This window comes from Ascidiella aspersa, chromosome 8, assembly GCF_963924565.1.
Source record: "Ascidiella aspersa chromosome 8, kaAscAspe10.2, whole genome shotgun sequence".
Classification (NCBI taxonomy): Eukaryota; Metazoa; Chordata; class Ascidiacea; order Phlebobranchia; family Ascidiidae; genus Ascidiella; species Ascidiella aspersa.
In genome coordinates, this window is record NC_139454.1 from 7723589 (window position 1) to 7748607 (window position 25019).

Here is a 25019-nt window from a genome sequence, read left to right on the forward strand (position 1 = left end):
CTAAAGAGAAATACAAAACCTTTCCTGTACGGTTATTTGTCGATTGCGTTTGCCAGGATTGCAAGTAAAGAAACAGAGCAGCGCTTGGCGTAAGCAATCGGATTTCATCCATCGCGAGCTTGTATAGCCGCTGTAAAGCAGCAGCAGAGTCACAGCGCTCACTGAGGCCATCGTTTCGCGTTTTATGCGTTTAAAAAGTGGGTGGTTCTTGTACATATCCGCCAGTATGTTCCCTCTGAGGTTTTGTGCGGGTACGGGGTGTCGGGAACGTCTTTGCCCAAGAACTTGCAAAGGTTTTTCCAACCGTCTTTGGCGGAGTGGATCAACAACTTGTTTTTCGGCGCGTTCTGAAATGTTTTATCGCAAATTTTAAAAACTTTTGCAAGGATTATTAGGTTAAATAAAAACTGTGGAAAACTTTGTACAAACCACAAACCCCAGGTGATCAAACACACCGGCTGTTTTGTAAGGCTATATCGTTACTAACGGCTATATAATTATATTAAAACTTGAGGATGCTTATGTTACACAACTCACAAAATAAAGTTGAAATAGTCAAAAAGTATTTAAAATGGACTAGTGTATAGTTTGTCGAAGAGGCAGCGGGCCCGATGAATTACAGCGACCGCTTGATTGATTTATATTAATAATTGTCCAACACACACTTGCTGATCAGCCAACCCGAACGAATAACGAAAGGCGAAAGAGAAAAAATATCCTGCGTTTGATTTTTTTTTAACAGGCGTTTTGCGTTTGATTTTGGTTTCGCATTAGCAAGACGCGTGACTCAATTACACTGAAAAAAACACGCAGCTTCGGACGGTGAGTTGAACACTGACAAAAACGAACAAAAAACGATAATGTCACTTACAATAAGGGGGGGGCGAACCCCCAAAACCCCCACGGAAACGCCACTAATCAGGTTATGCTATGCAGAATTTACTGCCGTAACGTTTTGATAAAATAAAATATTCGAGTAAAAATTTTTGAAGAAAGCTGCGCATACTCACCTAAAGATTTAATAGGGCGATTATCAAAACTCACCAATACCTAAACACTGTTTTCGACTCTATAAAATGTATTAAATTAGTTTTTGTTGTTGTAGAACAATAAATGTTTTTTTGTGGAAAATACTGCCAGGATATTACTGAGCTTATTTTTTAAGATTGGATATTTAAAAAAAAACTAAAATTAATTTTAAATATATGTTTTCTTAGTAAAATTCGTAAGCCTTGGCAAACTACCCCTTTTGCATCTACGCCAGAAGTGAACGGGGGACATTTTCGGGCCATATCTGTTTTTCCTTTCAGAAACAAATCAAGGAAAAGTTTGGGGTGTATATTTGTCTATAAAAGAAGCGGGGTTGGTAAGACTGAAACAAATGATTTTTGCATAGTTTTTACAAAACAAAAACATAACAAAAAATGTATCCCTTGCCTAACTCCCCCCCCCCCCCTTTGCATCTTTAAAAGTCATGGGTGAAGGCAAGACATTTTTGTCCTATATCTGTTTTGCCTGCAGAAACAAGTCAAGGTAAGTACAACTTAATATATACCCAAAAACCAACAAACCAAACTCAAACTGTATATAAATAATATTACAAGAAGTTACCCGGTAAATTATCCTATTTATAATGACCCAATTATTGAACCACCCATGAAAATAAATAAGGCCCTGAAAAGTACCGGAACTTGACCAAACGAGACACAAATGAAACTGAAGGCTCCCATCTTCGTTAATATGATCCAAGCACTGTTAATGCGGAAATACGAATGCCAGCCTCATTAAGGCCACTGTTCAACAAACTACGGATTGCTAAATGCGGGACTACAACGCTAACAGTTAACATTTTGAGTTCTTGTTGTTAAAATGTTGCTGCGTGAGATAAAGCTGTTCACATTTGACACTTAAGGCCGACTATGTGTTTTGTGAGAAGATTGTCGTTCTCCAACTTTTGCACCGATAAAAAGTTGATTTATTGTAAAAATTTACACGATTTCCGTACACATACAATACTACAGGGTCGGCAAACTACGGTCGGCGGCCGGATCCAAAAAAACAACATAAAAAGTTTAAGGTTCCCATTCAAACCACACCACAAACTGGAATTACGATTTTTTTCAATTGCAAAACAATTCTAGGTCCGCCGATGATTGACGGTTTTGTAATAAAAAGTCTAAAAACTATATGTTTTAACAACAAAAGTATTCCGTTTAATGCATTATGGCCCGCCGAGACATTTTTGAATTTGGATTTGCCCGCGACTGGGAAAATGTTGCCCCTGTCCGACTTTATGATGCTATTGGGGCGTTTAGTATACACACCGCTTCATGTAATTCAAGGTTGTTGCGATGTGTACCGGTATGAATCGGAGTTGTTTTGACTAGTGGCTCGAAGTGTTTTGTTACAGAGCGTTGTGTTAAGCGTTGGAGCAAACGTAGAAAAGCCAGGGGCGGGGCACGAGGCCATTTCATCTATTTTGACGACTATAACAATGTAACTGTAAACAAAAACTAAATTACATTTCTAGTGTGTCTTAACCTATTGGCATAAAATGGCTTTAGCTCAAAGGCGCCATGCGACTCATCGCACCATCGGAAAAGAATGTTTTACAACTTGAACGATACAAAGTCGTTTCTTAGCTTTGCACGAATCGATAATATATTGACATATTTTTAACGCAAGTTTCGTATTGAAAGTAACAACTCTCCAACCTAAAACTTTAACAAAATAAGCGAACTGTGTTTGCTTTTTATGACTTTACATTTAGATATAACTTGCGACGTCATCTCTATATAAAGGTTTCCCACAAAACAAAAATTAATAATATGGTAATAATAAGTATTTTTTAGTCACAATTTGTTCATTTAACTCATTAAAACTCACAAAGAAACGTTAGCAGTTTGCAGTTTTACTCAAAATGTTTCACCTTGATTTATATAAGCCTATTGGATTTAATAGTTGCAAAAGGGTAGTCATTACAAGCCACTGTAACAGAGTGTTTCAGTTCCTCATTTAGCTTCGCAACTTTTATTAACAAGCAAGCGAGTTCGCCTGCTGGTGGAATGCAGTGGGGTTATTGTGTAGCAGCCAAGCACAGCCGAACGGGAAATTTACTGTGACAAAGAGTAACCCGGCATTTCGCTTGACGAATTTATTTGCCCCTCTCCTGCAGAGAATGAAAAGATGAACTGCTCTGTGGAAGACAAACGTCATATTTGTCAGACCTAACTCGCCTATATGTTGATTCATTTGACGAGGATGCGAACGTTTTTGCACAATGTGCGCGAAAATGTGTAAAAAAATGGTGTTTTGAGATAGGTAATGCGGGCACACATTGGTGCATCTTCTTCCAACTGTTTTCCCCTTACTCTTTATCCTTTACCGCTGACTCTTCTCCACTAACTCTATCTCTTTAGCCTCTTGTTCCCATCAGGAAGGGTTTCCCAATCAAGGGGTGCGGGAACTGGTACAATGGGGTGTGGGAATGCTGAATTATACACAGCAAATGTATTGCTGTATTTTTTTTATTTGCTCAGTTAAATGTAGATCTAACTCACATTTTGGTATTTTGCTATAGTGGTATCAGTTACTTGTATACTAATAAAATTACAATGGTTTTGTTATTGAAGTAATTCTAGAATGGGTGAGACAATTGTTTGGCGAAAGGGGTTCAGCAAGAAAAACGTTAAGAACGGCTTTCCTAAGGGACCTTAAATTAGGGAACCAAAACTTAACCGTGACAAAGAGTAACCCGAAATTTCGGTGGACGAATATATTTGCCCCCCCCCCGTCGTTTTGTTCGCTTCTGCAAAGAATGCAAAGATGAACTATTCTGTGAATAACTAGCTTTATATTTGTCAGTCCTTACTCGCCTGTATGTTGATTCAATTTACGTCAATTGAGTTTCGTAAGTTCAGCTATGGCAGGATAAATATTTACGATTTTGTAAAAACTCATATATACCGAATGTTTTCTCCTCATTATTTATATTCGAAGTTTGTCTAAACAGAAGCAATTTCTGTTCTTAAGTTCATTTTCTAGTTATCTTTAAACAGAAAGAACGTTGTAAGTTTTATAAAATAGATATGTAAACGCAAGGAAATAAAAGGCAGGTTTAATTGTTGGCCAAAAACAATTGGTAGGACGAAAATTCGCAAACTGTGTGCAGATGTTTTTGGCGAATTGGATTTGTCTAGTTCAGTAATATGCTAGTATAGGATATACTGCCGTAACTTTTAAGAAAATAAAGTCGAGTAAAGACTTTTTGAAGAAAGTAGCCTATATCCACTAAAAGGTTTAATAGGATGATTATTATTAAAATCGCCAATACCTAAATAATGTTGTGATTGGTCTTCTTCTATGTTTGGAGTACGCATTGCGAGCAGGCTGAATATCAAGGTCAGTTTGCGACTTTAGTGCCAATACAAATGGTTGCTTAATACTCCCAGAGGCTGCAATTGCAAGGGTTGGATCAACGCATCAAAATGTATTTTGCAAGTAACTAAATAGACCGATGTATAGTTAACGAAAATCTATGCAATCTATACCGGAAGCTGTGGGTTTTCTCACCTACACAAAAGCTTGCGGGGAATTGCCAAAAGAGAAATGAGCTTAATGTGGGCAGAACAAACTTAACGGATGGAAGCTTAACGTCGCTCATACGTTAATCCAGTAGTTACTAAACCAAATGAGCTTTCTATATGTATTGGATATGACTCAACAACGGTACACATTGTTTTACAAGCAAGAAAAAAAACAATCATGTTTCATCTGTTTCATCATCAAATCTATTTGGTAAGCTTAAGGTTAAGTTACTGTATTGTATATAACTTTAACAATGTCCGCATTATTACAAAGATGACACAAACATATAGGACAACGCCAATGACAATTACAAAGGTAGTGCTGGCAGAAAGACTGGAGAAACAAAAAAAACATTTAGTGGCTTCTCTAACACCGCTTAGGCTTTACCTGTAATATTTGAGATTTCAAACGACATTTTAAAACAATTGAATAAATCGTTAATTTCATTTGGGTACACTATGCACGGATCTGTAAATGTAGCTTGATAATAAATTGCGAAGCCAAAAAGGTTGCTTCTCAGTTGCTTCTCAGTCACAATAACTGAAGACGATACAAGCTCGTATCGAAACGTCTTAGCAAGATGATGTCATTCTACTCGACATTTTTGGCTTTGTAATTTATTATCAAGCTACGTAAATTTTAAATTTTAATAAAATTCGTGCTGAAATACACAAATTTTTTTACTACACCTAACTTGGTGTAGATACTAGATATTGATCACTGATACCTTCAAAAATTAGATTCATAACTGGAACAATGGTTCTTAAACTGGGGAAGATTTAAAAGGGTCCGCTAAACATTCTTTAAATCGGTGGTTCATAACCAGGAGTCCACGGACCACCCAAGGGGTCCCTGAGAAGCTGCCAGGGTACGTGAGTGTACTGAAAACTGACAGAAATTTTTAAAAGTGTGAAAATAGCTTGTTAGGCACTAAAATAAAATAGAGCCGCCAAATCTATAAACGATTTGGTATATATTGTGAAGCTGTTGACGTTATAAACTCATGATTGAGATTGCTTATTGAACCGTAGTCTTTATTATGATGGAAAAAAAAGGGGTGGGGGGGGGGGGGCCTGAACGTACATAAGGGGTGATACGTAAAAGTACTTTTCGTAAAATTTTATAAACAGTTAAAATAAAATTAGTAACAAGCAGCACTTAAATGGCAACTTTCGTTCTGCGAACTTGTGGAAGTTTCACATTGTTGACTTCTGACGTAATAATTAGCTTTCTTTGGTAAGGTTGTTGCGGTTGTTATTACGCTTCACCATTTTATATGCGGCAAAATGTTTCTTTAATAAAATTTTAAAGTCTTGGTGCAGAAAGTTGAATTTTTCCTGGTAATAACATAACCTTGAGAAATAATGTATGTATATTAATAGGAAGTAATCTGGCCCTGATCTAGAATCCTAGAACAACAAACATTATTTGGGTTAGGGTGCGGGTTAGCGGCTTGGGTATAGGTTAACAATAATATTACTAATAATACTTGATCCACCCTCACCCAAACACTAACCTACACCCTAACCCAAAAATTGTGCGCTGCTCTAATAATTGTTTCAACGCTGTAGTAGGATTCTAGACCAGTGCTTCACAACCGGTGTGCCGTAACTATGCCAGGTGTGCCGCGACGTTCACGGAGGTGTGTTCCTTGCATTTTCAAGGGTGCTGTTTAATAATCAGTTGATTTAACGTATATCACATCAAGGCAGGTATTTTAATCATATGCGATAATCCCCAGGTGTAATTTTATGAACTTTCCATATAATATTTAAAACTAAGACCAAGCGGTTTAGTCTAGCTTGGCGCTACAACTTGTACTTTGATAAGTCAAGTTACAACACGTTCGACTTTGCCTAAAATGGATACTGCTGTATAAAGGAATAAACCATATATCTGCGGTAACCGACAAAAGGCAATATACGCAACAACAGCGCAAAACATGATGGAAAAGCAATGTGTGCTGCCAGGAGTTTAAAATAATTACCTGCGCCGGTTTTCCTTTTATAATATTGTGCGGAACTCAGATTTAATATGAGTTGCAATAACCCAAATTCATTTTGTTAAACCCCAAATGGAGAATTATCACCCGATTTCAAAACAACTTTGATCGAACAGCAGCAGGACCGGAACTAAACCGCATTGTGAAAGAAAAACAGAACCTTGACCGAAAAATTCGAATTTCCCGCTAATACATAGTATTTAAGCTATAGTTAGGTGGGTCACATTTCTTCATCATTTTGTATGTTTAAAAAAAGTGGCAAAGATTACTGTTGATCCGTGTTTTCAAACTGACAATACCTAAATTTTTCTTCGGCCGTATTGAAGCTCGGTTGAATATCTTTAAACCCACGACACCAAATATCACGATTTTAGTCTGCACCGTTTTGTGTCGCAAAATGCGAGTTGAAAAGCGAAATACGAGCTTACAGTCAATTGGTGCGATAAACTATAGGCAGTAGAGACGTGTATTTTACCCTGTAACATTGCAGATTGGTTTCCCTGAAGTGTTGTTTGATTGAAAATAAGCAGAGGTGGTGGATTAACGCTGACTCATACGGAAACAGAACTTGTTGTGCAGGTGGGAGTTGCGGTTATAAATTTGCGAGGTTAATTATTATCATAGAACAATTGCCTTGCAATCAACAACTGGAAATCTGTTAGTTCAAGATGGTTGGCGTTCATGCAATTTTGGCGACCATCCTGATTATGAACGTGCGACAATCCCAAGAAGTGACGTCGTGCACAATGACGTCACCATGCTTGCTAAAAGGTTTGAATTTTTATTATTTTTATACGGTGCGTTGCTCGCGTTTTGAAGAAGTATATCCAGTGTAACTGCATTTTTTCGCAAAATTTATTTTTTATTATCAACAGCGAGTATAACTACTTCATTTAACTAACAATTTTTGGCTAACCTGAATAAATGATAAACGGGCTTTCCAAAAGTATTTTTGCTGTACACATGCTTCGTGCTAGTGCCTTGTTAACTCAAAAAATAAAAATGAAACTTCTGCCAAGTTAATCTATTTAATGCAATTTTATCGCCAATGTATCCATTGTGTTAACTTGAACCCTAGTTCAACATAAACAGTATAAACGCATATTTGCTGCGGTATTTCTGTTAATGCAAATACTATTTCTGTTAATGCAACTTGTTTTGCACGAACCTATACCCAGCAGAGGTATAGCAGGGGGCATAAGGCTATGACCCTTACAACTTATTGCCATAAGTTACCTAAATAGAGCCATGATATTGACTAATGTGCGATTAATGATCGTATGCTTAAGGTGTCACGTCTCCTTTAAGTAAGACATTTTGTCAATTATATCCATTTGAACGCAAAGTTAATCGCGCTTACGCTAACCGATTGACGATAGCCATTAGAATTATGGTTACGAGTTTGATAGGTAATACGACGTAGAGGTCACTTACTTCACGACGCCACGCTATGACTTATCTTTAAGACATCATCGCCAAAAAAATTTATCATCCCGTCAAACAAAAAATCAAGATGCTCGCCTGAGAAAAAGCGGCTCAATCTCGAGATGATTTTATAATTTTTGTGCTTGTTTTAGTATTGTGGTATTATTATTTGTTTAATTCCCATATATTTGTTTATTTTGCCTTTATTTATTTTGTGTTGACTTTGTGTGCTGTCTAGCTCCAGGTGAGCGCTGCGGATAAAAACACAGCCCAGAAGAAAGCAATATATACTATCCCCCTGTTTTATTTACTTCTTTTTATATATAGGCCTATATTTTAACTTGTGTAGGGGGATTTCCCTTCAAGCAGCCTCGTCAGTTGATCGCACCAGAAAGCTTATTCCGGGTCAACATGACCGTAGAGGTCACGCAATTCAAGGTCGAATGGTTCACCGTGCCGAGAAGGTGTTACAATGGGGAAATCCCCGGGCCCACTTGGCGCATTCGGCCCGGAGTCACAATTGAGATGAAACTGGTTGGTGTAACCTTAACTGACATTGTCGCTATTTGTTGGTGGAGAAGAACCAGGATCGATTTTTTTGTCCTAATTTAACTGCAAAACTAATCGCTATATCGTAGATCAGCGTTTTTAACCGCACGCCAATCGCCCTCCCTGGGGTCCACGGAGCAGTTTTTTAAGGTCCACAAGCAAACATTATTTTAATTATTAGCCAACTTGAAACTGTAATTTTCGGTATGACTTCAGATTCCTGACTTGTGACAATTTATGACGCATTTTTTTCAAACTTGAGCAAAGCGGGCATAAAGTGTTCCCTTTTGAGTGGGTCACGCCTTATGAACGATTAAGAACAACTGTTTTAGACTAATTGCCAATTTATTTAGCTCATGACCGAGCTAGGACAAAAAAAGTGAATTAATTTTACTTAATTGCACCTGTTTACCGCATAAGATCTTGTTCGGTTTTGAGTTAAAACCTTTGCTAGCACTGATTGAGTAGTTACAATAAACTTTCTCTCGTATATGACTGTGTTTTTATACGCTAACTTAACCTTATATAAAACATCTTTTAACTCGCTAAAAATATACTTGTATGTATAGAACGATAAAACTATTTTAATTGTTGTTCTTTGCTCTAAGACCAACACCCTCAAGGGAGTTCCCCCCGGGATCGACAATGGCCACAACACCTTCCGGTTCCCGAACATCACAAACTTCCACACGCACGGTTTGCATGTTAGCGGAGAGGTAAGTATATTACAACAATGAAAGATACACACAAACATATGTGTTTAATAACATCTGTGATCTAGCCCCTCGGAAGTTGCTTTATGACCAACGATTACGGCTTCCGTATCAATAGTACACCGAAAAGCCATCACAGACTCGCCGAATCTGCAGAACAAGCCAGAAAAACAACTGGCCTGCAGTGAGGTTCGAACTCACGACCTCCGGTCAAGCAGGGACCGTCGCTCTACCAACTGAGCTATGCAGGCTCAGAGAGGAGCGAGTCGAGAAACAACCATGCGCCAATACTTGCACATTTTGTTAGTACAAGCAACTTCACACTGTGGGATCATCAGTCCGTATCAATCAATGAAAGACACACACAAACATATGTGTTTAATAACATCTGTGATCTAGCCCCTCGGAAGTTGCTTTATGACCAACGATTACGGCTTCCGTATTGTTTTTCTGGCTTGCTCTGCTTGCATCATAGATCGACAGATTCGGCGAGTCTGCGATGGCTTTTCGGTGTACTATATTACAACACTTACACATTACTCATAGCAACTCTGGTAAAATTGTTAAAAAATAATTAATAATTGCTATAGCTATAGCTTCTTCGTTACCAAATTGTTTTTAGATTGGAAAGGCACTTTTACCAAATAGTTCAAGTTGATATAACTGTAGGCCTACACAGCTCCTAGTTTAGACTCAAACTTTTAAAATTAAATTCATTTTATTTTATAGTATCCCGAATGAGATTTTAAGGGCATTTGTAGCTATAGTTCGTACATTTAAACACCTAAAAATGCGCTACTCACGCATTTACCAAATTTACGAACTCCTTTACGCAACCTTATACTCTTATACACCACAGTTGGGCAACCTTTAGCAACAAAGGAGCCATTTCCTCTCGTTTTTTCGAGCCTATTTTGTGCATTATAATGGATGAAGTTTAAACTAATGCTATGCAGTTACTTCAAGTATCTCAGGTGTTAGGACGACCCTTAGATTTTCCTTAATATCCTGTTGCTGGGCCACGGAGGCATCTAATATTTATTGTTGAGATAATAATAGTTCTAGAATTTTCAGTCACTAAAATACGTTAAATCATATTTATGAATGCTACTATTTTTTCAAGCTTACTGACTTACTCCGTTAAGTGGACGTCTACAAAGATGAACTGACTTCCAGTTAACCCCCTTAAATATGAGCTCTTCGATCTTTCAGATACCACACGACAACGTTTTTGTGGAGGTTGCTCCAGACCATAGCAGTAAGAACTACAACTACCCGATTCTTGCTGACCATCCTCCAGGAACCTACTGGTATCACCCGCACCTTCACGGATCCGTCAAGCTGCAGGTAGTTAATCGCTGAAATAAAGCCAAATGTATCTACAATATATATAGAATGGTGTCATAAAACCTATGTTCCAATAACAAGGTAATTTGCTAAACTTTTAACCAAGTTTTAAAATTTATACATTAGGGTGTATCTTTATAGAATCCAAAACCATCGGCGGCAGGTTTTAGCCAGTCGATCACTGCTCCGCTGATGCGTATATTAACAAGTAAAACTCATAGTTAAAAACATGAGTGACGCAAATAAGGGAAGGAAGGGAAATAATGCTCAGTGCGAGATAGACGGTAAAATGCGGCTCGAATGGGTAAACCGCTATTTTATCGGTACCCATTCGTTCACTTATTTGCGTCGCCAACTCGTTTTTCCCGGTCGTGTTGACTGCGAGGCTATAGTGCTTTTCATTACGTTTTTGTTTTTATACCTTTTTTAGTCTTTGACGTGTTTCCATATTTTATTGTCATGTTTCCATATTTTATTGTTTCCTTTAATTGGTTTGTTCATGGCTGCGCTCTGATTTTATTTATTTGTACTCTTAGAGGAACTGACGATGCCACTTGGCGAAATATACTTTCCTTATAAACAAAACGTCTGATCCTGTTTTTTTAACTTTTTTTAATTAAAAACAACCTCAGGAAGGTTAAATCACAGTAGATGTACGCATACGGGTCGTGTATGTTTCTTTCGTACACCAATTTTCTTTATCCTTGATACCCATACTGAACCAAGTTACATTACTAGGCACAACTGATGTGTATAACTGCTTTGTTCGTATAGACTGAGAGTGGTATGGCCGGGATGATAATAGTGGAGGACCCTACCAACTCAGACACTCCGCAACATATCCGTGACGTTTCATGTCCTGAAAATTGCGAGCACGACATACAGCTCGTCTTCCAACCTAGCCTTACATATTCCCCTAACAGAAAAAACGACAGCCTTTTCAAGTAGGTTGAATTTTCGAGTATCAAGTTTAAATAACGAAATGTAGCAAGATTTTTAGAAACGATCAAATATGTTTTAACAATGCACTAACGCTAAAACCATGTTAAAATACAATCCCCCCAGCATGCGGCTTTTGTCCGCTGAACGCCATAAAAATGTATATCTGTATAGCTTTGTTAAATTTATTTTTCCTAATATTCGTGCGAATATAGTCTTAATAAATATTGAATGCTTTAGCTGTTAACTCGTTTTTATGCAGCTATAAGAATGAAATTAGAACCACATCGACGACAGAATAAAACACAATTTGCAATAAGACCAAAATAGAACTGATACCTAATATGCATAGTACCGTCTAAATCGGAATAAGTCCTAAAACCGTCGGAATAAGACCCAAATTGTCAAAGTCAGGCCTAAACAACACTTTACCTAACTCCAAACACCCCTCAGTACATCACCAGCTCCCCAAATAATTTCAACCCTATCCTAACTCTAACACCACCCATAACCCATCAATAAACCCAAACAGGGCCGGATATCCGGTGCCAAAACAGCATCGAACTAGGGCGTCCCAATGTCGGCACCAAAACGTCCGATGCCGGACCAACGGCTCCCGTTTGTCCCATACTCTCTACCTCCAGTTTCAGACGTTATTTTGGCCATTTAGGCCTTATTCTGATGAATTTAAGACCTATCTCGATCGGGGCAGGTCTTATTCAGACAATCACGATGTTATTCTGTACTGGATATTACTGTTTATTTGGCTTTATTATGCCGTTGGTCTTTATACTATAGTTTTATATATTTTTTTCTTTAGGTATTATTGCTTTGCAGGTCATGTTTTGTGTTCCCCCTTATAGGTATACTCAAGACATCACGTCTACCCTCAAATTAAATGTTTTGTCAATTTTAACACAACAAATTCAATTTGTCTTGCACTACGCGCAAATGCTTTACCGCAATCTGCTTGAACGTATCTATAGACTCGATTCACATATGCGGACGAGTTTGACCCAACCACAGTCAGTTTTTAGGGCTAGCCTACTTAACTCAGGACGTCACATTATAACGTAACTTTAAATGTTATTTCCGTAAGAATAATCCGTTTCACTATTCGTATTCGGTCACCGCGCCTTGGGTCGCCACCGCAGCAGAGAAAATTTTCAGACTCCGAAAATAAAAGTGTCAGGAATCATAAATCCAAGGGTAATTTACAGTGTTGGAATGACTTAAGTCAATGACTTAATGACTTGACTTAAGTGCACTTAAGTCACTGTTTTTAAATGACTTGACTTGACTTAAGTCATATGGGCAAAATGACTTGACTTGACTTAAGTCTTTCGGACAAATGACTTGACTTGACTTAAGTCTTTTGAACAAATGACATGGGTTGAAATAAAGCATTTCTTCAAGTATTTAAAAAAAAATTGAGCTATTTGTCCAAATTTTTACACAAAAAACAAATTGCTTGCTATATGTTCCTTTTTCCTTATTTTTTAGTTCAGTTATTGTTCATAATCATGCGAGTGTAAAAATTCTAATAGTTTAACGTTTTATTTTTATGACAAGGAGATGACTTGAAGTTGACTTGCTCTGATTATGACTTGACTGGGACTTGACTTATTTTATTCGAAAAGTTATTTATTCGAAAAGACTTGACTTGGACTTAAGTTATTTTGCAAATAACTTGACTGGGACTTAAGTCATTTTAAAATGACTTGTTTACAACACTGGTAATTTAGCCCCAGAAATTTAATTAAAGGCAACAATTCTGTATTCCTCAGCCTGGAGCAATACAAACAGGACGGTTCCAATGATACATTGGCTGATTGGATTGAGGACAACAACGATACTTTCAACTACTTTACAACCAATGGTTTGTATAACCCAGTCATGGATGTAAAAACTGGACAAACGAAACGGTTCAGGTAACTAACTACTATTAAATGTAAGGAACAAAGCAATTACAATCAAATGTCATTTCAATGACTTCCATTCATGTTTTTTTGTAAATGTTGATTTGTTATGTATCCATAGAATGGTTAAAACTGGTTCATTGTGTTTCCACAAAACAGGTAATGGTCTTATATTATGTTCTATTATCTTATATTATGTTATATTATGTTCCTGTAGAATGGTTAAGTAGTTTATTAGGTTGTCATAAAATAATTATTCAATTCTGGTCTAGTGCACTTTAAATCAGTGGTTCTCAACCATTTAGCTTACGGACCGGTAAAATTTTAAAACAAAATTCGCGGACCGGTGGACCTTCAAAAAACAAAAACAAAAAAATTAATTACGACAAAAATATGCAACTTAAAAGCAAAGAATGGAAACTTTAATTTAATGAGCAATTTGCTGCTATCTTTTTATAACATAGCCTACGTGTTATAGGCCTACGTGTTTATTGAAGTTTTTTTACATACAACTTGTCCTAAAGTTGACTTAAACCAGCCATTAACTCATGTTACGTCACAATGCTGCAAATTACGCAATTGGCGAAGTTCTAAATTTGATGCAAGCCTTCAACATCTTCTACTTGCAATTGAGATATAAAATTCTATTATTTTTGGCGGACCGGCAGGAAAGTTGACGCGGCCCCGGCGGTTGAGAACCACTGCTTTAAATGGTTACTGCTGATGTGTTATGTTCTTATAGAATAGTTATCGTTAGTTTATGGGGCTGTCACAGAATAATTAATTAATTATTGCTGGTCTAGTGTACATTCAATGGTTACTGCTGATTTATTATTTTCTTATATTGCGGTTATCGTTATTTGATTGTGTTGTGATAGAATGGTTAACGCTGGCGGTGGCGATAACCTTATACTTTTGGTCACTGATTCTGCGGGAAATGCAGCGTGTGATTTCTATGAGATTGCTATTGATGGTGTTTATATCGACCGTTCGACCAAACCAAACCTGGGAAGAAGTTTTCTGGTGCCTGCATCCAGGGTAGATTGGTTAATTGTGTGCAACAAGGAAGGCACATTTTACGTGAGTTAACATTCGTTTAAAAATGTTCGAAATTAAGATCAATGAAACTTAAGAAAAGGCTAAACATTTGCAACAGCAAAAGTATTAGTCAGAGCACCTGGACTTTGCCATATCGAGGCAGTCGTAACTTTAAACCCTAAAATTTAGCAAAAAAATCTAAAAAAAATCTTTATTTAATAAAACGCATTTTACGAAAGAATGTAGTGTAGCGGCACTGCACCGACCCGGATTTATCAAAACGTCATGTTTACCTTTTTTTCTCGTGCCTTTTTATCGCCGTGTCTAGTGTGTCCTTTTTGATTCAACGCACCTGAAATAAAGACTTTCCATCGCCTTAACAGCATAATAAACTGCTGTGAAGAAAATATCTGATACAACTGAATCTAAAACTCGAGTTTGTGATCCAGGTTAAGTCACTGAAACTTCCAGAGGACGAATGGTCAACGGGCACGGCCGGATCTTACAACGGAACCCTGCTTACTTTGAGGGTAAGCGGCCCCACAATGAGCACAGTAATAAAGGAGGATCTTCCTGAAAGACCCTCCTATATCGGAAACTTCACTGAGACTCCCCAAAGTGAAGTCCAAGGTCGATTCGTGATAGAGGTCGGCGGGTCGCTCACCCTTAACCGTGACTGGTTCGTAGGAGAGGAGTTTTGGAGGTTTGTTTTTGTTAATATTCACAGTGAGTTTGCTAAAGTGTACTATGATGTAAGTGCTTTATGGACTATTTAATTTTGTAAGTATTATATTACTTGCGGTCAAACGGTCAAAGGTCACTGAGACCATGGTGCCTTGACATTGTAGTTGTCCTTACGGCGTTTGGTGTTACTATCTTGTCGCGGTAGGAGCTCTCCTTGTTAGTTACTTGTAAGTGTTTGGTCAAGATGTTTAACTTACACTAATGCTGTTTCTGTTTTAATAACAGTTGTTTTGTATTCTTTCTGAATAAGATATGAATCCACTTGTGTTAGCCTTTGTATTATTGATAAATTCCTGTACACTGATAGAGACTTCAGTATCGGATCGGATCCATTAGTTTTTAGTTTTCCTTGTCTGATTATTGTTCAAATAATTATTACGTTTGAAATACATTTGGACAAAATCTTCTTCTTTCGACGAATCTGTTTATGGACGATCTGTTTTCCCAGCCCAGACGTCCGGGCAGCAATTGAGCAGCCAGCGAATAGATCAAACTGGGTCTTCTTGTCGATACATTTCTTTGGCGCTTGTCTACTTTGCGCATTGGCCTTAACGCCGTAACACGATTTTCATTTGACATTGCTCCAGGTACAACGTTAGAAAAGGAACAGTTCAGGAATGGTATTTCACCAACACAGCCACGCGTGCAAGTCACCCTATTCACATTCACGTTAACAGCTTTCAGGTGATTACCGGTTGATGAATACTTTCCATAAAATCATATTCATCACAATAATACAATTGAAATATGGTGAAGTAAAAACATCAAACCTCCAGAATATTTCCATAACAGAATCACTTGTGAATATAAACAGATTGTGCTGTTGCTACCAGGCATAGAGTATACAAAAAAGAAACACATCCGACACTATTTTAATTTCTCCAGCGTTTAGAATATCTGTGTGAAATGCCTTCCCTGGTAAAGGGAAAAGGCAGGTATCCCAAAACGTTAAAGAAAATAAATAAATCCTGGAAAGCTTATTTTCAGTATGTAAATCCAACACTAAGTTTTGTCGTTGATTTATTACCTTTATCACGATTTTATCTTGCCTAAACTCAAGAGGTATTTTACAGGTGATCAGCTATAACGCCTACACCGGTCCATACGACAACAGAGATCGCAACAACTTTAAAAACTGGAAACTTTGGAACCAGAACCACGAATCCTGTTTCTACCAGCATGAAAACGACAACAGTAATCGTTCGACGCAAATTTTTTAAAACTCCTTGCCACGTTGAACGTTGGCAAAGTATTGCTAAATTATTAAGTATTTGGGTACACTATGCACGGATCTGTAATGTAGCTTGATAATGAATTACAACAACATTAACTGAAGATGATAGAAGCTCGTATCAAAACGTGTTAATCAAGATGATGTCGATCTACTCGACCTTTTTGGCTTTGCAACTCGTTACCAAGCTACTTTGAAGTATTTGGTTGATTATTAGCTTGATTTATTTTTTGCCAGGCAAATATAACATCTCGCGCCCGGATTTTCCGCTCAAGTACTTGGGCCACGAGAAGCGCTGGAAGAAAGGAGGACCAGGAACAATCGGATACTCGCGACCCGGGATCTTTCGCGACGTGCTCCTTGTTCCTCCTCTTTCCAACATCACGGTAACCACGACAACGCCGACTAGAATAATACAGATATTTTATCGAGAAGGTTGAATAAACTGTTCCTTTCTTGAACTGTATCTGATAAACTTCTCAGACTCGCTTCATAAACTTTGACATCTTAACTTTACTTCCTCGGATTTGCTTCATGCTCTTTGACCTTTAAACTTTATTTCTTTGCATCCACTTTATACATTTTCTCTTTAAATTAAGCTGTACCTTGCTTCGCATTATAAATTTAACCTTTGAATTTACATAATGGGATCCGCTTTATGAACTCAAACCCTCAAACCCGTTTATGAACTTCAACCCTCAAACCCTTTATGAACTTCAACCCTCAAACCATTTATGAACTTCAACCCTCAAACCCTTTATGAACTTTATAAAGTTAACATTTGGTGTTGTTTTATTAGATTCTCTTCATTAAATTAAACCACTAAAAGTTTTATGTTCTTATATTCGCTTGATTAACTTTAACCACTTACGTTTACGTCCTTACATCCTTTTTATGAACTTTCATCGTTAAACTTAATTTCTTTAGATCCGCTTTAAGGCCGACAAGTTTCTTGGAGTTGTCGTGATCCACTGTCACATCCTAAATCATGAAGATCTTGGGATGATGTTGACGGTTAAGATTTTGCCTGATGGTGCGTAGCAAATGTTCTTGAAGGCGTTTTAGTAAATACCAAATGTCGACCATAACAAAAAGCACGTATCACAACGGGACACTTAGACACTTGGATTAATATGGTTCTTTAAAGCAGAAATCTAAAGCAGTGATTTCCAAACTAGGTGCCGCGGCACACGTGCCTCGAGAGATTGTCAAGTGTGCCGCGAAACTTTTTGTCGTTTCGGAAAAACGAGTACTTCTATTACCAATTTATTAGGAATAAATAATTTTGAGACATTTACATATAGTTTGTCGTGTGGAAAGGGCGCTTGTAAAACTAGTCTATTGTTGATCTGTTAAAAGTGTGCCGCGAAATAGTTAAGATTTTTTTAGTGTGCCGCGAGCCAAAAAGTTTGGGAACCACTGATTTAAAGGTGTGGCTTAACGTTTAGTTGATCTTTTCAGGAAGCGACCTCAGTCAAAACGTGTCGGTACCCTCAGGCAACGCTTATCCAGGAACATGTGATAAAGGGGATGTTTTTCCTTTTAACAACGTCACGTCTAAAGCTAACACGATCAATAGAAGGTTTGTTGCAAAATAACATTTATTTTTGTTTTTTTAGGAATTAAAATAGGTGAAAAAATTGTTATTAGAAAACAATTATGGACTTTTTATGAGCAAGGTCTCAATAATGTTTCACGTACAAAAACAGTGGGTTTCAATGGCAGGGGTATTTGAACAACACAAAAAATAAAAGTTGGGGAAACAAAATCAACAAAAATAGTGCATTTGTTTGAAACCACAATTTGTCGAGTTGGGCGTATTTGCCTTTTGAATAAATTTTAACCTATACGTATGGATTGAAAAAAAGGCAGTTGAGGGGGTGTCTTTCCGCTCTTTTACAATTCAATACGGAAATTACACTGTGTTGTTTTTAAATACCGTGATAGTTGCCAGTATTTTTCTCGTGATAGTTGCCAGTATTGTCATGACTTAAGTAATTGCCTTGACTTAACTTAAGTTCACTCAAGTCTTCGTTTTTGAGTAAGTGCACTTGACCTAAGCCCTTTGGTAAAAAAGACTTGGCTCGTTTTGCGACTTTCGTACGAATTACTTGTCTTGGACATACGTGTTTTTATTTGATATAATTTTTTATAATATTTGTTTAGTTTTATCCCATTTTTTTCAACCGTTTTCTCGCCATACGTTTTTGTGTTGTTTTAATGAAAATATGCTCCGTATCGAATAAGTTGACCAATTTGTATCCTAAATTTACAATTCATTTTTACGCTAAGACTTGACTTTTTGACAATAACTTGAACTGGATTTAATATTTTGCCAAATTACCTGACTTGGAAGGGCTGAAGTAAATTTCTAAAACACTTGACTGGAATTTAAGTCGTAAAAAACTTGTTACAACACTCTGATGTTTGCTAATGTTAAGAATGTTACGCAGAATCGCAGTGTTCCCAATCATTCAGCTTCTGTTGTGGATGGCTCTACAAGATTTTTACTGTATGTTAGATCAGTAGAGAGAAGCTGGGCAACGAATATTTTATGAAAATGGAGTTTCTTTACTACAATATCGTGTCATTTTCGTTAGATTGACTTTGCATCCGTGTTGTAGGCTTTAAGCACTGCACTATATTTGTAAATGCATAACGTAGTTTTCAAATAGGTGTACATATGTTTTTATTGTGTTTCAAAATTATTTGAATATATTTCTCCAAAAAAGTATGTTGGCGTTTTAAAGGATAGTTTCAGTTTAAAGGTGCCATGTATACCCTAAAGTTTCGCCAATTATCGGTATCTGAATGCATTGTAATGTGTTTTGCGTGTGTTGGTTATGACTTTTAAAAATGAGCATAACATCAAGTTGAACATTGTTATTTTGATCATAAATTTCGTCGTGTGACTCAAACTTTAAACCGAACAAATTCAGATACTTTTGCGCTTCACTCGACTGTAACGCCGTTTTCTTAAATGTAATTAATTGAACCCACTTTTAAATGCCATGAATCCCGGAACGACTTCTCAATAACAATTGATAAATCGCCAAAAAATCACACGTTTTAACAACATAATTGTCTGTTAAAAGTCGTAACTTTTGGCCGAAAGCCCTTTTAGTTTGATTTTGTCCCGGCACTAGGAAAGTTTGCCGGTCCCTAGTTTGAATATGTAAGAATTTAAAACGCTGTTTACATAATTATACGAAATAATAATTTATTCAATGACCCTTTGTACATCAACAGCTGTTTTTAGATTCAAAAGTTGGTTTTATCGTTGTAAATATTAATCAAAATGTGTAGGCATGCCGTTTTGAACTGAATTTTTCAATGTGTACCTTTTTGAAAGTGATATGATGCGCTTTATTATGATTCCTAAATAATAACCAGTTTCTATACATGCTGATAAATGTTAGACTTTTTTCTGTTTGACTTATCGTTTAAAACAGGCCCCAAAGTCGCCTTATTGTCGACAGTATTTACCACGCGTTTACAAATGCGACGATATCCTTGACAAGAGAGTAGGAAAAGGATCGAAACAAAACAATTGCTTAAATTTGAACTACCTTTATCGTTGTAAGTGATAGGCAACGGTGCATGTTAAATTTAATATTCATATCGTTTACATACAGTATATGTAAAGAGAAGTGAATTTTAACTTGATATTTACGTCATAGGTATGTCGAAGTTGATATTAAACCATAACGACAATATAGCAAAAACGAAACGCAAGAAACATTTATTAACAATACAGAAAACTGATTGCTGTTCCGATCAAAAAAAAATGCCGCTTTCTCAAAATTGTCTGTCACGCCCTAAAGTCGCCTCACTTGACGACACTAACAAAAAAAATGAATGAACGAATGTTGCAAGGTGGAATAAAAAAAGACAAACATACCAAATAAAGACCACACTTAATTATAATGCCGCAAATAGTGCCAAGACATGTAAGCAACAGGTTGTGGGTCAGTTCATACATCGGCCATAAACATAGCAAGACTACAGCACGATTTCCGATGACCGGTGCTATCAAATTAGGTTATTTACTGACCAATTGCGTTTGCCAGGCTTGTAAGTAAAGAAACAGAGCAGCGCTTGGCGTAAGCAATAGGATTTGATCCAGTTGCGAGTTTGTAGCCGCTGTAAAGCAGCAGTAGAGTCACAAGGCTCACTGAGGCCATCGTTTAAACACACAATGGCCGAGATCTGTAGTTGTTTTTAAGGTGTCAATGGCGAAATTGGACTATTTTTTTGTTTTTATAATTGGAAAATTTTTAATATAGGTATGGTTTGTTAAATATTTGTTATATTTGTCTTTAATTGTATACCGCCCCAAAACGACCCAGGTTCCCCTGAGGAATAATAAAGAGGAATCCTATTCAAGCGCAGTAAAATACATCCACAGGGAGCCAGTTACCTTATTACTTTTATCTTATTACCACACCAAAAAGAAATACTAAAGAAAAGATCCCAAAAACACAAAAATAAAAGTAAAAATACACATTTTTACGACCATAAAATTAGTTCATGTTAAATCTGTTTAATGTGTTGGCCTATTCTTTTAATATCCATTTGAGGCGGTCTCAGTATAAATTTCATTTCGAGTTCAAGCTTACTAAAAGTGCAATTAATAACAACTTAACTAATATTAGATTTAATATAAAAATTAGTATTGGTACTATGCATGCACCGAAATAAGCTCTTTATTGGCCATAATGTTTGACGTAGAGCTGTTAACAAATACAAAACGACTAAACATTGACAAACTGAATGACATGTGTAAAATATGAAGACATCCCTCTCCCTTACACTAAACGACGACAATGAATTCAAATGGGAGAAAATATCTTTAGACTTTCCTGTCTTAGTCAAAGTCAGTCATTAATAAGTAAATATACTGTGTGCAGATCATCTGCCGGTCGACTTAAATTGTTCAGCAAGCCGTTACCTGCAGAACGTTGGCGTTGTGTCTTCTGTAAGTCATCCTTAGAAATATCTCTGGCAAAGGTTCAATTCCAAATAGATTTTGCTTACGTTCACAGCCGAATGTAGCTCTTACTGTCCGACAGAGGTACATAAGACGGGTTTAAAGCATCAATATAGGGGGTAGTAGATAGTGTGTCGAGGGTAATTTTATGCTGTTTAAACTTAAGAGTAAAATTTAGGCAGTATTGGCGACTTTCAACCACAAATATGCCGATTAGATGAAAAGCACGGCTTCAATAACCATTTACAAACAGGGTCCATTCATAGGTACTAACCATAATGACTAAACTATAGTTTTTTACTGTTAGATCGAAAAATTGTTTGGCCATAGTTTTGATGTGCACGCCTATCACAAAAAAAGTTGACAAAAAAGCGGCAACAAAAGTGCCATTTATTATATGACTATGACGGATGGGCTGCCAATACTGTTAGGCCTGAATAGTATCCGGTTGTGCCAGTTGTTGTAACAATAAGTAAAAAATATCACGAAAAAAGGGTATGAAAATGCGCCATGGTAAAGAACACCATTCCTGGTGTAGAGAATATGATTATATTATGCAATAGTTGTAATATCGCGTTGCTAAGAACTATCAGTGATTGGTTCAGTCGTGTAGCGTTTTGATACGGGTTTAAAAGCAATACATAGAAAAACAACAAGAATATCTTACCCACGCCTGTCGAAACCTTGAGTAAACGATAGTTTGTGGGCGAAAGGTAAGGGAATAGTCGAAAGTACCACTTGTTCTCAGCATCCATCTGTTTCTGCATACTTTCCAACCAGGTATGCTCATCGTCTCTCATCGAAAATATGATCTTAACATACGATAGCTGATAGCTAACAATTGATGTTGTAAGCCTGTAAGGTAATAAACATTTATTCCAAGCAAAATTGACGCGCGACGCCTTCGGCTAAAACATATGAATTAAAATGGGGTAAGACATAGTATAGATTATAAAACGTAAACCTGATTCACACGATGCCCGTATTTTACGTGTGCAATTAAAATAGGAAAAATATATGAAGTTTTGGGGGGCATGGCCACGTGTCAAACCCTGACAGCTAAAATAAGAACTTTTCTATTTTCGCTTTTTACAAGAAGTCTAGCTATGACTTTCCTAAGTTAAAACCTATCATTCAGTAAAGCAAACTGGAACCATAAGCTGCCAATATTTATAAACACGATTATCAACTACCTGTCAGAAAAAAACAGCACCTTGATGCCAAGAAAGGTTTCGGAAAAGCCTTCTAATCACAACAAAACTAGACAAATAGCTAGTAAAATCCAAAACACCTATACAAAGTGGGCCAAAAGTAGGCTTACAGTTATAAAAAGTAGGGTTTCGGTCTAAAAGTAAATTTATTGTTTTGGGTTCTTCTCATACACCTTGTTCTTTACAACACCCCAAAAAAGAAATCCATTAGTGTCAGGTCAGTTGAGCGCGATGGCCATTCAATGCTACCTCTTCTTCCAAGCCAACGCTGTGGAATAACTGTAAGCCTACTTTTGGCCCACTCTGTAGTTACTGCTATAGGACATGACTCCAGTTTAGTTCGTACCTTGGCTTCGGGAAATGCTTTGTGAATTTCGTCCCAAAAATAACACGCGGGGGAATCAGAGACAGCATCAACGTTCTCGTACATCCGACGAAAGTCCTCGGTGGTTGCTCCGTGCCGCAAAATTCTCTGCCACCCGTCGCGATGGCATGAATAGTGTTCAGGCGCATCATAAACAACGTATCCGAGTTGTCTCAAGGCCGCGGCCAATGACGTGGTGCCGGTTTTCGAAAAACCGGTGGAAATTACTTTCATAACGGATTTTTTTAGTCAAACAACCAAAACGAATTTTTTGCCAAAAAATGTTTCAAGACAAATTTCTTCAATGTGCTGGCAGCTAACTTTCGGGCTTGTATAACAAAAATCCGCTTGCTTTTACTGCGAAACGAAACAAAAACCTCTTTTTGTACAAAACTCGCTCGCTTAATCTCCCAATAACGCCGCTACAATTGATTGGCTTAAGTTTAACATAAAAAAAATTCTTTGCCAGGATCGGAGCAACGCTAATGAATCTCTTGGGGTTAATGAATAAAATCCCATTCAATTAACCGAGCGTTGTTTGATATTTTTTTCTAAAAAAACGACTTCTGGTGTTGCGCTGCTGTTTGTCGTGTTTAAACCAACTTGAAACAAGCACGTTGTCGTCGCGTTTTGGAACACACCTGTCATCAATTGTGGTGCCGTACGTTTCCGTGCCAAGTCACATGAGAATGAAATACGTTGGCAGTAGATCTCGGTTGTACTTGCCGCAGATTTATTTTGCCTTGTACGCGCTAAGGGCTCGAGAAATTTCAAAGCAGTTTAAAAGTCAAATTATATAACAACCATTCTTCCCATAGTTTTTGAAGTTTGTTTGTCGATTTGCAGATCCTTTTGTTGCTTTTGGTCGCACATACACGTTTCCTGTAAGTTTATGCAAACATGCCAACTCACTATAGACTTAGACTAATTTGTGTTAAATACAGACTAACAAGAGGATTGTTTCCAATCCTTATCCACCTGCTAGCACAACATACAGCGCAGTGTTTTTTTAAGGTGTTTTGATTTTCTCCAGCGGTTTCCCAAATTTTGGACTTGCAACTTTTTGGTATTTAAATGAAACACTTGCGGTCTCTTAAAACTACTTAGCGGTCACCCAAACCAAACCTTAAAAAAAACCCTGCATACAGGGATCCATTGGTTGAGGCCTTAAGCGCATATCTAATTTAAAACTACAAACCACAGTTCAGTAAATGCAACGAAACCCATGACTTAATTAAAAAAATGTTTTTCAATCCTATGTGTCCTGTTAGGACCTCCTATCAGGCCTAACGTCTTTAAATTAACTATTCTTAAAGGGTGAGGGCACACGTTATTCTTTTTTCAGTTTTTGTTGCTTCAAAAATGTGTTTAGTCGTCAATTAGGTTAAACAGACAATGGGGTTCAGCCAGGTCAAATTATTGAGCACAACTGGGTTAGGACATTAACTATAGATTTTTGATATGCGATAACGTATACCCCAGTATCATTAAACAATTTAAAATACTTCCTTTGTAAGGAAGGCATAATATTGGTCCCAGGCAAACGATCCCTTAAATTATAATTGCTTTAAGCTGTCTTATAATCTTAGCAGTATATAGTTTCTGTTCTAGTCGAGTCCCGGGTCCAGATCCAAATTCAACTAACAACATTAAATCAAAACTTTTAATTCGGTAAATACTTTCCAAATTACAAATTAAATATAGTATAAATGATTAAATAATTTAACAGTAAACGTTCCGGCACAGAACGATGAAATTTGTTTCGAAGTTTTAACAGGCAATTCTTAACTATAGTTTGTCTGAAACAATACGAAATACGGTACTTTAAACAATTTATGTTGGGTTTAAATAGAGCCAAGTATTAAATAGAGCCAAGTATAAGCCACTTACTTACTTTCTGCTTGTACCGGTATAACCAATTGATGAAATTAGGCCTATTAAAACACGCAAATATCACCTT

The 25019-nt window shown here is 37.1% G+C and overlaps 1 protein-coding gene, 1 non-coding gene and 1 pseudogene across 2 annotated transcripts; 1 reads left to right on the top strand and 2 right to left on the bottom strand.

Annotated features, from left to right (window-relative positions):
- On the bottom strand, positions 1-23293 carry LOC146135614 (uncharacterized; annotated as a pseudogene).
- Positions 7225-19901, top strand: LOC146135615 (uncharacterized). The gene is made up of 14 exons (XM_083394991.1): positions 7225-7360; positions 8364-8548; positions 9172-9279; positions 10489-10623; positions 11398-11567; positions 13350-13493; positions 14360-14561; positions 14969-15222; positions 15851-15947; positions 16337-16457; positions 16732-16880; positions 17422-17527; positions 17956-18076; positions 18948-19901. The coding sequence occupies exons 1-14, from the start codon at positions 7258-7260 to the stop codon at positions 19021-19023; spliced, it is 1971 nt and encodes a 656-aa protein (XP_083251117.1). The 5' UTR covers positions 7225-7257; the 3' UTR covers positions 19024-19901.
- Positions 9453-9527, bottom strand: Trnaa-ugc (transfer RNA alanine (anticodon UGC)). The gene has a single exon. It is a non-coding gene; the product is annotated as a tRNA-Ala (tRNA).
- Positions 23294-25019: the final 1726 nt, after the last annotated feature.

Coding starts and splice junctions, on each gene's coding strand:
- LOC146135615 (XM_083394991.1), top strand. CDS start 7,258: ATGGTTGGCGTTCATGCAATTTTGGCGACCATCCTGATTATGAACGTG. Junction 16,458..16,731: donor CCAGCATGAAAACGACAACA/GTAATCGTTCGA, acceptor ATTTTTTGCCAG/GCAAATATAACATCTCGCGC. Junction 16,881..17,421: donor CTCCTCTTTCCAACATCACG/GTAACCACGACA, acceptor TAATTTCTTTAG/ATCCGCTTTAAGGCCGACAA.